We start from the raw sequence: 12,637 nt of genomic DNA on the forward strand, positions 1-12,637 counted from the left end.
TTTAGCTTGAGTGTTACTTGCTTTTCCCCTTCTGAAAGAGAAATGATTAAAGGATTGCTATTGCTTGATGGGTTAGACCATTATTCACACGTGTAGTAATATTCTTATTGTTAGAGGTTATAACTGTTAGAGGTTTATTTTATTTTATCTTTTTATCATTTTCTTGCCTACATTGTGTCTAAACTGTCAAAAGCTGACAGAAAAAAATAAAGAAACCAGTAAGAGACTAATCAGGTAGAAGCAAAAGCTATGATAGCTCTATGCAGTCACTGGTGTATCTTTGCTTTAAAAAGTTATTTTATCCCATAATTGTTACATTATAACATTTGTATAAATGTTAAAGTCTTTGTAATGAAATGCCAGACATTGCCATTTCTGGATCTGTCTTCATATGTATGAGGCATTGAAGAATCTCCTCATCACAACATTAGAGCTGCATGTCAGTTCAACAGCAGAATGCTGGCTGGAACTTATTAATCATCTAGAATTAGATAGTTATGATGACAACAGAAAGGTATGTCATTCTGACCTACAAGCAACCTACAAGCATTTGAGAAAGATAATAAATTTTAGATATTTATTTTATAATTTTGTTGAAGACTGTACCTCAAAATTGAACTAAAAATTTTAAAGAAGCAGGAAAAATACTTTTCTATTTTAATTAAAATCACTTAAATCATGTTGCTGTTGATTTACACATTGACAATGTTCTGTAAATGAAGGCCTTTATCAACTAAATAAGAACTAAGCAGACACTATCCTCCCAAACCATCAGGATTCTTTAAGATTAGGGTGTAAAGGTGTGAAGCACGATGGTGTATTTTAAAGTGTCTGTCTGCAGTGTAACCCTGGTCTGGGTGTCTCTATCTGTATCAGTCACATGCTCTATCACCCTTCTGAGTAAAGCAGCAAACTGATGGAAGGAGGAAATGACTAAAGAAACAACTCATTCTCACCCCTGCAATAACAGCAGGACCCGTGAAGCGGAAGTCTAACCTACGCTTTCACCCTTTTTCCTGAGCCCTCCTCCTCACAAACACTCACAAGCAATTGTTATCAGGATGGAGGGGGCTGGTGTGGAATTGTATCAGTATCTTTTGTTGTGTGTCGTTAGATAGCCGGTCCACATTTTTGACATAGCTTCCTGGTTTGAGAGTAGTGGTGAGTGTTAAATTGGAGAGAAATCATTTCTTGGCTATTTCCAGGTGGAGTTGGGTTGTTTATGAGAAGAATGCTTTATTACAAAAGGTTTTCTTTCCCAAGCAGTCAGGCTTGACACAGGTCAAGACATGTCATCTTTTTTTTTTTTTCTTGTTGCTCCGTGTGGGGCGGTTCACATGTGTAAGTAACCTACCGGCTCCCACCCATACACGTCTATGTACACCACCCATTCTGTGTGAGATTCTCCCTGGCAATGGGGTCACATATAGTGACCGACCGAGTGCCCTCCCCTGACTTTTCTTCCCTCCCCCTCCTCCACTCTGCCGTGGCAGGGCATGCATGCCTGTGTCTGTTATCTACAAATGGCTGAGGAATTATAGGTTGAGAGGGGAGGAGGAGGAGTGAGGGAAGGAGGGCGGGGGCGAAGGGATGAGGTCATGTGACATCGCAGCAGCTGCTTGCCTAAGAATTTCTGTTTTCTCACTTGGGGAGAGAGCTTGAACAGGGAGGGGAGAGATAGGCAAGCTGTGTAGTGTGTTGCTTTGTTAGATAAGCTTTTTAAACAGTCTGCGAGAGGCAGGAAGGCAGGCTGGCCGGGAGGGTGCGGGTGGATGGCTGAGAGAAGATAGAAAGAGGAGTACAGGAAGATGGTGTGTGTCCTGTTGGTGTCTACCGGCGTGTGCTGGGATGGGCTCGACATGAAGATGCAGCCGTGGGGGATCCAGGCGGCTCCACTTCTTTGTGCAGTAAGAAGCTCACACCATCTGCTTTTTGATCTCACTGAGGGATTTATGAACCGCTGCCAGACCTCTAGATGTGTGCATTTATCAAGCTCTTGTCTGTGTCATCTTTCTCTCGCTGTTACCCTCATTTGCCTGTCTGTGCTGTGGCTTCATGTGTGTGGTTTATTACTCTGTGGCTGGTTAGAGTCACAGAAAGTTGAGGGTAGATTTCTCCTACTTCCGTATCTGGCTTTTTCAGACAGATTCTTTTGCAAGAGAAAGGAGCCTGAAGTGCATTGTCTTGACAAAGTCGGTCTGTTAAACCGACTCAGCACTGCTGTGTTTGTTCTGCAGACAGTAGTCATTGTTGATTCCATTATTAATTGTTTGCTGGGTTCATTCAGAGTGCACTGGGTAACTGGGAGGTTACGAGCAGGACAACTCAAAACGCTATTTACCATCTCATTCCTGACTTGCTACTGTGTGTGAGTGTGTGTCCAAACACTCACAAGGTGCTGAGCTTCTGCTGTCTTCTCAGGACGGAACATGATCTTTTTATAGCCCTCTCAACCCCTGGGGTAAACCCAGATATAACTCCTACTAATCTAATTGTGCTGTTGATAAACCCGCAGCCCACTTTTTATTCTCTTATGAATGTCATATTGTTAGTGAATGATGATTCACCACTTTTTTGAGGGGTTTTCTTGAGTGATTCCCAGCCTATGTGATTTGATAATACTTTTGGCTTGCTCAACCTGATCTTGTCTGAACTTACATTGTCCTCTGAGCCACCCCTATTTGTGTGTGTGTGCTTGTTTTGCCTGAGCACGTAGGGCTATCAGGCTCCGCTCTGGCATTTAGGGATTCCACTGACAGAGAGGCTGTCAGCATGGTTCGTTTTACAAGACACACACACTGACACACATCGTATATGTACAGGAAGAGAAGGGATAGCTCTCCTGACACTGTCACTGACAGACAGAGGTCTTCTGCAAAACTTGGTCTTTTTTCAGATTAACTAACATTTTTCTTTTGACAAGTTAAAAATAATTTGAATTTAATTTCTTGAATTTGTTTTTAAATATTTGTCTTTTATATGCAGATGCTGGATCAGTTTTCATACAGACCTTTTAAAAAGTTACAGTGTTAATACTGGAAGGTATTCTCCATTGTACCATTACTGTAGTTTTAATGAGATGTAAGAGAAAGTGCCCAGGAATTTCCTCTGGGTGTTTATAGAATATCCCCTTCCCCCACCTGTTGCTGTGCATTCCAATTAAGCTGCCTGAAGAATATAGTTATATGTTTTTCTTATCTCTTATCAAAAACTTGTATCTGACTGATCAGTCACATTGATCAAATTTGATAGGGTCAGGGATATATGCTTTGATGCAAAAATGTGGAAAATCTGTTTACTTTTTCTGGTGAATTTAAAACTAATGCCTCTATCAATTAATCTACAGCACATCTTTTTTGTGTTATATTCCTTAGTAAAAGAATATCTGAGTTACTCAGAACCCGCATGCCAGACCTTAAAGAAGCCTTGAAATCAATATCAGCCAGAGCAAGCCTCCTCGACACAGTTTTCTTTATCACACTTGCAGATAGGAAGAATTGGGCTGTTAAAAAATTAAGAATAAAACTACGTCGAAACTTAAAGAGTTCCATCTTTAGCTTAAAACTTCAATCGCAAGCTTCAATCTTCCTGTTAATGTCATGAAACCATAAAACCTCAATATTTCTACTCAGACCTTTTTCTTAAATAATGTTTGTTGTGGAGATCCACTGCTACTGGATGTGAATTTTCTCAAATTTATGGCTGCGAGAGAGAAAGTCAGGTTGGTATGGAGCATGCTCAATAGTGTAAACTGTGACAGCAGGCCTCTGGTGGCCATGCGTGCATACTACTGAGGGTTTTTTCTGAGCAAAAGAAGAGTGACCTGCCCTTCTAACCTTCCACCTCTGACCGTAGGACGTATGACCCTGAATCCCCATCCTCTCCAGCTGTCACAGACACCCACCATCACAATCTGCCCTGCCTGACTCTATCAAAGGAAACAGCCAAATGCCTTTTACTTCTCGCTCATGTTTATCTGCATTATTCCTCTAATATTAATTTCCATGGAAGCTATTTTTATCTGCAAAGTAGCTTTTGTTTAACTTAAGAAAGAAAGTTAGATTTTTTTATTATTATTGTTTAGTTGTGCACATAATTAATACTTCCCACCCTCCTTTCTTTCTGTTTGCGTTTTTAGGCATGAGCCATGAGCCAAAGTCACCATCATTAGGAATGATCTCAACGGCGACCCGTACAACGGCGACGGTCAGCCCCCTCACCCCGTCACCTCTGAACGGCTCCATCGTAGCAAATGGAAGCCCAGCTGCCCAGTCATCCCACTCTGGATTCGCTGCAGCCCTCCGTAAACTGGCAAAACAGGCAGAAGAACCTCGAGGTAAAGCTAAAACCTGGTGCGACTACGATCGATTCTTGCCTTGTTCTAATGGATGTTTGAAGTTATTTCAGGAGGAAAAAAAGATTTCCATTATTAAGAATGTACTGCTAATATGAATTATATGGTATCCCCGCTGTATTAAATTTGATGTTGTCCCTGGAGATAGGTGGTGTGATGAGGAGCCACTCCAACTGACCCATTTAATTTGCTGTGTGCGAGTCCATATGCTTGGATGCACTTGTCACTGTGTCTCTTGACTCTTCAGTTCATTGTCATAAGAGACCGTTTGTCACAAAAAGGCAGATTTCCCATCTAATAGTTCTATAAATAAGAAAAACTAGATATACATAAGATTTCCATGCATCCCTTTTGGATTCACCTATCAGACAAAGCATTAAGATTAAGGGGTTTTAAAAGTTGCTGATGAAACCAAATTTTTCCATCATCCTGTTCTTGCAGTTTAATGTTATTTTTAAAGAGACCGTTCTAGCCATACCCTAAGGCACCGCTTAGAGGAGGCCACTGAGTTTTTCTCTTTAGAGATGCTCTGATCAATCATCCAGAGATGGAAATCAGTTCATTTTCCCTTGATCAGCTTTGATCTGCGATTGGGGCATCAAATTCTAAAAAACATCAGATTTTCTTTTTAATCCTATCCATGAAGTCTGTCAAAACTAAGAACTCTCTCCAGTGTCAGGCTATAAACCATTAACAATAAGCCTTTGAGCAGTTGGGACCATATTATGCCTTTTAGCGATGCAGAAATGTAGGATATTTTGTTGGATTTAAAACCACCACATCTTCTAAAAAGTCTGTTATAAGTCTGATCTTAAAGGTAATAAGAAATTACGATCGGCCAGAAAAGGTCTGAGCAGTTCATCATTCAAAGAATTGTGGAAATATTTTAGGTGCCTTCTGAAAAGGAAAATCTTTGCTCCATTTCCCTTGGCACTAAATAAGCTGTGCTACACCGTTATTCCCGACTTTGTTGCTGCTCCTAAATCAGAAGGACCCCTCCCAGTTAGAAGTCCCTGGACAATTTGCTCCCCAACCCACAGAGGTCTGGGACCCAGAACCTCTAAGATGATTTATTACCTCTATAGAACCAGCTTCTCTTTACCTCCCTTTCCATCTTTCAGTCCTTTATCTGTCCTCGCTGCTTTAGCCTTGTATGTCAAATACAAAATTTCACCTAGAAAATTCAGTCTTGCACTTTACTTTTATAAAGAACCCATTTCTTTTCATTCAAAATGTTCCATCTTAGTTCTATTGCATGCCCCCTTTTTCATAGTAATGACTTTTAATATTTTGTTTTACACTATGTGAGGTGTGCACAGCGCTTTTGGTCATTCAAAATTGACTGCCGAAAGAGGTGCCTTTTTCCCTTTGTTGAATCAAGAGGAGATGTAGCTCATTTTTACTAAAAGCACATCGCCTTTGTTATCTCTGAGGACTACACAGCCTGGTTGGAGTAGGTAGTGAGGTGTCAGTGAGTCAGCTGTTGGGCATACAGCAAGGTGCAACTGCCTGTGTAGGAAGCTTTGTGTTTCCAGGGTGGGCAGAGAGTCATATGGCTCCTGAGCTCAAGTCATTTTTCTGTCTACAGTCTGTATTTATAGCCAACACACACCCAAACACCCCCACATGTATAAACAGTTGTTTTTGCAATGGTATAAGCTTTGTGATTTCTTTGCATGCTGCAGCCTGCTATCCTTTCATTACCTTTTGACTCAGCCTCCTCTTCTCTTTCCCACCCTGTGGTGTTTGCTTTCAGGGGCAATATATGTATGAGAGATGTAATGACTCACGTTCTAAGGCTTTAAGGAATTAGCTTAGTTTGAGCACTAGTATTGCAGCGACCAGCCACTGAACTGATTTAAGACCCGGAGCATGGCTGCTGTTTATATACACACCCACACACACGTGCATGCACGCACACAGTCGCATACATCGTCACTTCTCTGAGGCAAGCATAATGAATAGCTCTGTGTTTTGAGAGCTGTGTTGAAGAGGGGAGGTGATGGATAATGAGTATCGGAGCAGCATAAAGGACACTCTCATCCAACGTACGCTCACATGTGTAAGCAAATCCGTGCAGACGCAGCCAGCACGCTGCCTCAGAAAAGCAGACCTCCTGATATCTGATTAATTAAGCCGATCTGGGTTTAATCATCTCGGTTGTTTCTTCTCCGCTCTCTGCTTAGGCACACAAACACGGAAAGAGTTTTACAGCTGGAGAGAAAATGAAGCGAGGGGGAATAAAGGTATTCAGGGTAGATGGAATGAACCGAACTGGCTAGATAAAAGGATTAGGAAGTAATTAGTAGATTTGTGAAAACCAGAAGTGTCGGTTATAAAGTGTGCATGTGGGGGTGTGTGTTGGGGTGTGCATGTGTGTGGCCAGAGGCTTCCCTTGTTTCTGGGAGCTCAGAGCATGCTGGGACAGTGGGGCAGTGTGTCGCTGACCTCTCCATCTGGAGCCTGCCTGAAGCTTGCACTGCCTTGCTGTGCTCAGTGTAGGGGTGTGTGCGTGTGTGTGTGTTTCTCAAAGGCAGAAACCCTTCAGGCTGTTACTGTCCCTGAAACACTCACAAACCAGCTTTTTTCCTTTACCTTCCCTCTGTCTTTCTATGCACCCTTCTCATGAGTAAGATCACAAATGAGGCATTATTTATCTGGATATACAGTTTGTACAGTCAGCAGAAGCCACTATGTATTGCTGCTCTTATTTCCACCCGCCATCTTGTACCGTCTTCCTTTCTCTCACTGGCACAGCAACACACATACTGTCTGTGTGCGTGTGTGTGTGCATGCTCTCCCCTCCCCCCCAACTCAGTGATGCAGATTACAGGCTTTGTGTTGTGTTGTCAGTGCATGTCCAAGACTGTAGTAGCAGGTGTGTGCAGCGTTTGTGTGTGTTAGCATGTGTTTGTGTGTTACGAGTGCACGTGTTGAGGCTTGTGCTGTTTGGGGTGGCATATGGATGCAGGGCTGGCTGGGCACTGCTATGCACACCAGGTGTGAAATGGACTGTTTAATTAAGTGCTGATGTTGTTGTAATGCATGCTGGGAGGGAGGAGTGGGGAGGTGGGGGTGAGGAGGGGTGTTGGTGGAGGGGGTGGAGGAGAGCAGCCACTTTTTGGCATGATGAGACGTATGCCTGCCCGGTCGTTCCGACAGAGGTGATGGTGGTGGCAGCCGCGGGTTGGGAGGGGTTGGGCAACATTAAAGCCCTTTTTGTGTGTTTCTCTTTAGAGCCTATCGAGGGACAGGAGAGTCGGTGTGTGTGAATGAAAGGACCCACTGAAAACTCCGGGCGGCTTTTTTTTTTTTTTTTACAGGGTCACTGGTTAATGTAAAATGTATTGGCTGTGCAGGGACACTTGGCCGCTGCGTCTGACCACAGATTGCTTGGTTTGTTTATTGCTTCTGCTCCCTGATTGTGTGTGTGTGCATGTGGATCAGCTTGAGCAATCAAGTGAGGAGGCTCTCGGAGAGAATGGGGTCTGGTAATAGAGGAGACGATGGAGAAAGGAGTTTCACATTAATCATATAGAGCTAGGCACTGAGACAGGATTCTCCTTTTATCTCTTTTGTTCCTTTTTCCTTCTGTCTCTTGCTGCTCTATCCCTTTTTCTCTCCCTGTAACCTCCTTCCAGACCTCATCATCACACAACATGCACCCCACCATATCAAGGAAGTGACAGTCCCGTTAATGAAGTGCAGGTTGAGAGCTGATGAGCCCGTTTTAGACTCTAGGGATGAAAGCCTTTGCTGAGTTCCTCCTCTTCCAGCTCTCTGCAGGCCCAGCATGTGTGGCCATCTTCCCTCTATAGATAGAAGGGGAGGAGCATATGGCAGTGATGAGACCATGCTGATGCCAGTCACATGTCTTGCGTGCAGGGTTTTTGCCTATCACGTGGTAGCGTGATGAGAGGGAGAGGCAGTGGGAAGAGGAGGGCTGATAATGGTCCACAAGGAAATCTTAAGAGGATGGTAAAGACTTGAGGAGTCATGAGAAGTGTGTGGAAGGATGGAAGCAGAAGGTTGAAGAAAGAAAGAAACTTACAAAATCTTCACTTTTTCATATGTTGTATATAAATCAAAGCATTAATGTATTTATTGGGCTTTTATTTTATAGACTAAAAGTTTTTTGCAAATAAAATTCTGATTTGTGGACCTTTCTATAATTTCATCTTAGTATAAATAGAGTTGGTAAGTGAAGTCCTGACAGGTTCTTTTAGTTGGCTATCAGAAACATAAAACATACTAAACACAGAGGACCACAGTTGGTCAAGAATATCTCAACCTTAACACATACAGAAAATATGAATATAGCATAACTGCAAACATACAAAGCCATGAATCCACCTAAGCTAGGTGGAAATGGGGATAATTATTCAGAGGAGCAGTATAGACTCTGGAAGGACACTCTGCAGAGATCCATGGCTCAGATAGAATATGTTGACTGGACAACTATTAGAGATGGATTCCACAAATCTGGCCACTAGGGATGAGTAGAAAGATACTTTGTGCACTGTTAAAAAATAAAGTGGTAAAGGTATCAACATACGTTGGTGATGATTCTTTTTAGCAGAAATAGAAAAGCTGGAATGGGTAGACTAGTAGATAATGTCCATCTCACTGAACTTGAGCTGTTTTGCTAAGTAACAGCTCTGATGAGCTAAAATGAGCTATAATTTCAGTCTCTAGATCTTCAGTACTGGTAGAGATCCTTGCAGCACTAGTTGGAGCAAAATTTAGATTTTGGACTGCATTAAATCAGGGAGCTGAACACATACATGATTATATTTGTGACCTTTATCTGTAAAGTAATCTTTAAACCATTTGTCCTCATCCTTTCACGTCAACGTGCTTCACAGGTATATTAAACTCCAATAAAATTGTGTTGTTTTGTCACTTAACAACACTTCTGGTTGTTAAGTGACAAAATGTGACAGTTCAAGATGTGTGGATCCTTTTCGTAAGCCACTGTCTGCAAATGAATGCTGTAATGTAGCCAGTTTAACAAAAATCTCAATGAATAGTAATTTATTGTATATACATATTTTTTAATTGAGCTTTAAGGCTGACAGATCTTCGTCTGGTTGGCAGGCCCTGTGTCTGAACAGAAGGAAAATGAAGTAGGGGGTATGAAGAGGTGGTGTGTAGGGGTGCTGTTCAAAAGGAGGAGTTGGAAACGATAAAAGAATAATAGCTGTTGGTGTGTTTGTGTTTTTCCTCTCAGTGTATAATGCGTGTGCCCATTGAGGAAGGATGCTTTGAAGTATACGCAGATTCTCCAAGCTGTAAGAAGAGAATGAAGCTGTTGGTTGAAGGCTCTTGTCTCTTTTATTTCCACCCTTCCCTTACCTGCTCCCCTTCCTGCTCTTAATTATTTAGTCTGCCCTGCCTCTTCTTTGGTCTGTACTGCCTCCACGATGAAGAGGACAAGGAGATGGAGGGGGGCATCAGACGGAGGTGGGGGTAGATGTAGTGCAGCTCTGTTGCTTAGCAGTAGAGTATCACTGTGAACACCCCCCCTCACCCCACCACCACCTCTCTCCAACTCCCCCATCTCTGGCTTTATTTGCTTCCCCATCCTTGTGTATGCATGTTGCGGGTGTGCATGTGTGTGTGATGACTGAATAGGCTGTGACACTAGAGCTGTATTAAGTGTAGCTCTGTTCCCCAGGCTGAGTGGGCTGCTATTGATTGGCCTAGTCTTGTAGGGGAGAGTAATGGCTCTCCGAGGTGAGGTGGGGAGGGTGGGAGGATTAGGCCACTAATTGCTATTGTGCAGACAAGATATGACTGCCCCCACCCCAACCCCATCCACCACTCACACATCTGCACCCCTTATCTCTGCTTTCCTCTCTGGTCTCTCTCTCCCATCTATTACCTTTCTCTTTTTTTCTATTTTTTTTTAAACTAAATCACTCCCCATCTCCCATCATTTTTCATTTTCATGTCTCTCCACACATGTCACTGCCATCTCTTCATCACACGTCTTTTTACATGCTGTCTCCTGCCAGTCCTGCCGCTCCACCACTCATAGATTTTTTTATTTTTTTTTTTAAGTTAGAAATTACCTCGATGCTATCATTGATCCCTTCAATAGTAAAATTCTCCCCCATGTCTTCACGGCACCTACTGTGAAATGACGACGTCTATTATGGTTATGTTACCATGGAAACCAAAGCTGAGAAGAAATTTGGATAGAAGGCGGACCTGAAACCGACCCGGGGTTTCTGCTCCTTACAAATTTAAAATAAGCACACTGTTGCATGAAAACGTGCTACCTGCGCACCAAAGCTCTCATCTCTCATTGTCCTTTCGGCAGCGCCGTCCCACCGAGAGGGTTGTGACCCAGTTTGACTGTGTAATGCTGTACTTCCTCTGAGAGTTGATGATATACAGCACACTGCGCTGTCATAAGAAGGGGGAGAGAGGCTTGCAGAAGAAGAACAAAGACAGCTTATCAGTAAAAAAGCGGGAAGACAGGAACGTCAATAAAGGAAGATAGAAGGATAGGAACAGTAGAAAGAGGATGTAGTTGGGAGCAACAGAAGGCTACCGGAGCGGAGGTTAAGGCTGTTATGGTTAGGAAGATGAAAGTCTAAACAAAGACATGTGAATGTGGGGACATCATATTGGAGGTTTTGTAGCCAGGGAGAGAGAAAGGGAGATGTGCTGAAAGTGAGGCATGTGACCAGTCCGTGACCCCACGCTACAGGGTTTCCCTGGAGGGCTTTGTTAATGTGGCACAGCTACATCACAGCAGAGGAGCTCATTGGACTAGCTTTTCACCACCTGCTGTGCATGTGCATGTATGGAGGGAATGGGAGGTGGGCACATATGTGCCTGTAAGCACAGCATATAAATACAGTATTGGTGTTGACATTCATACAGTGTGTTCTTATAGTTTTATGTCCAGCAAGTCTTGATTAATTAAACTGAATCAAACATGCCCATCCAGCTTGAAAAGAATATAGCATCCCTTGCAAAATAATATCCATTAACTGTAGCCAAATTTGGTCAAATTGCAAGCAAAAGATAACATTTAAAATGAGGTTTTATGTCACACACAAATTATCTCATAATTGTGAAGTGGGAGACAAGGGATACATGCTTTTCAACATTTTTTAAGTTAAAACATTTGAACTTTTTGACCTGCATTTGTGTTTCAACTGCCTTTAGATGTTATTTAATTAGTAAACAGAGTCTAACTGTGTTTAATTTTTCCTCTGTATAAATACAGTCATTCTATGAAGACCTCAGAGGTTTGCTAGAGAACATTTCTGAACTAACATTATCGGGTTAAGTTATGATAAAGTTAAAGGCAGGTTTTGGCTACAAAACAGTATCCCAAGTATTGAACATCTAACAGTTCGATCCATCATGCAGAAATAGAAAGAATATTGTGTAACTGCTAACCTTTCAAGGTTGGGCAAGGATAGCATTAATCAGAACATCAACCAAGAGGCCCAGGGTATCTGGAGGATTTCCAGAGATCCACTGCTCTGATGGGAGAATCTCTTTACAGGACAAGAGCTTGTTGTGCTTGTTGTGTTGTGCTCTGAAGCAGTTCAGAGTTGATGGGACATTTGCTGACAATTCAAAGAAAAACAGTTAAGAGGCTTCAACATATTTGCCACTGGCGTGGAAATGATCATCCAGCTAAACACTAAACATACAACTAGAGCTGCAATGGAAGAATTTGGATCAAAACATATTCATGTGTTAAACTAGTGAAATCAGAACCAAAATCCCATTGAGAATTTGGGGGAATTTGAAAATTTTCAAGACTTGAACATTTCTATTTAGACACTCTCCAGCTAATCTGAGTCACCCTGAGTTATTTTGGAAAGAAGAGTAAACATGTCTGCCTATAAATGTGCAAAGCTGGTACAGACGTTCCCGAAATGACTTCCCACTGCAACTGCAGTGAAACGTGGGTAGAAGGCAGATCTGAAACTGGCCTGGCGAATAGTATTCACTCTGGGAGGCTGAATGCATACGCATATTGCACGTAAATGCTATGCGTATCATTTTCTATTTTAATTTTTAAAAACAATGTAAAACTATGCATCAATTTCCTTCATCTTCATAATTATTCATACCACTGTGTCTGTCTGTCATATAACGTTCAAACAAAATATGTCATACGGATTTGTTTATGATAAATTTCATGTCAGGGTGCAACTTATTACATGCAAGTGTTACATCTGGCTTTTTTTCTCCTTGTTTTTCTTCTTAGAAAAAAACCTTTCTCAGCAGGTGATATTTTTCTGACTTTGC

The 12,637-nt window shown here is 42.2% G+C and overlaps 1 protein-coding gene across 8 annotated transcripts in view; it reads left to right on the plus strand.

Moving 5' to 3' along the window:
* The window catches only part of gse1b (Gse1 coiled-coil protein b), a 184,130-nt gene that overhangs the window by 150,832 nt on the left and 20,661 nt on the right, over nt 1-12,637 (plus strand). For 6 of the 8 annotated variants that reach the window (XM_032560137.1, XM_032560143.1, XM_032560139.1 and 3 more), the window contains one exon: nt 4,139-4,336. In XM_032560137.1, coding sequence (XP_032416028.1) covers nt 4,139-4,336 — 198 coding nt within the window. Of the gene's footprint in view, nt 1-1,631; nt 1,908-4,138; nt 4,353-12,637 lie in introns of those variants that run through there. The other 2 variants (XM_032560142.1, XM_032560145.1) reach the window with 2 other exon arrangements.

Source organism: Xiphophorus hellerii, chromosome 4, assembly GCF_003331165.1.
Source record: "Xiphophorus hellerii strain 12219 chromosome 4, Xiphophorus_hellerii-4.1, whole genome shotgun sequence".
NCBI classification, from domain to species: domain Eukaryota; kingdom Metazoa; phylum Chordata; class Actinopteri; order Cyprinodontiformes; family Poeciliidae; genus Xiphophorus; species Xiphophorus hellerii.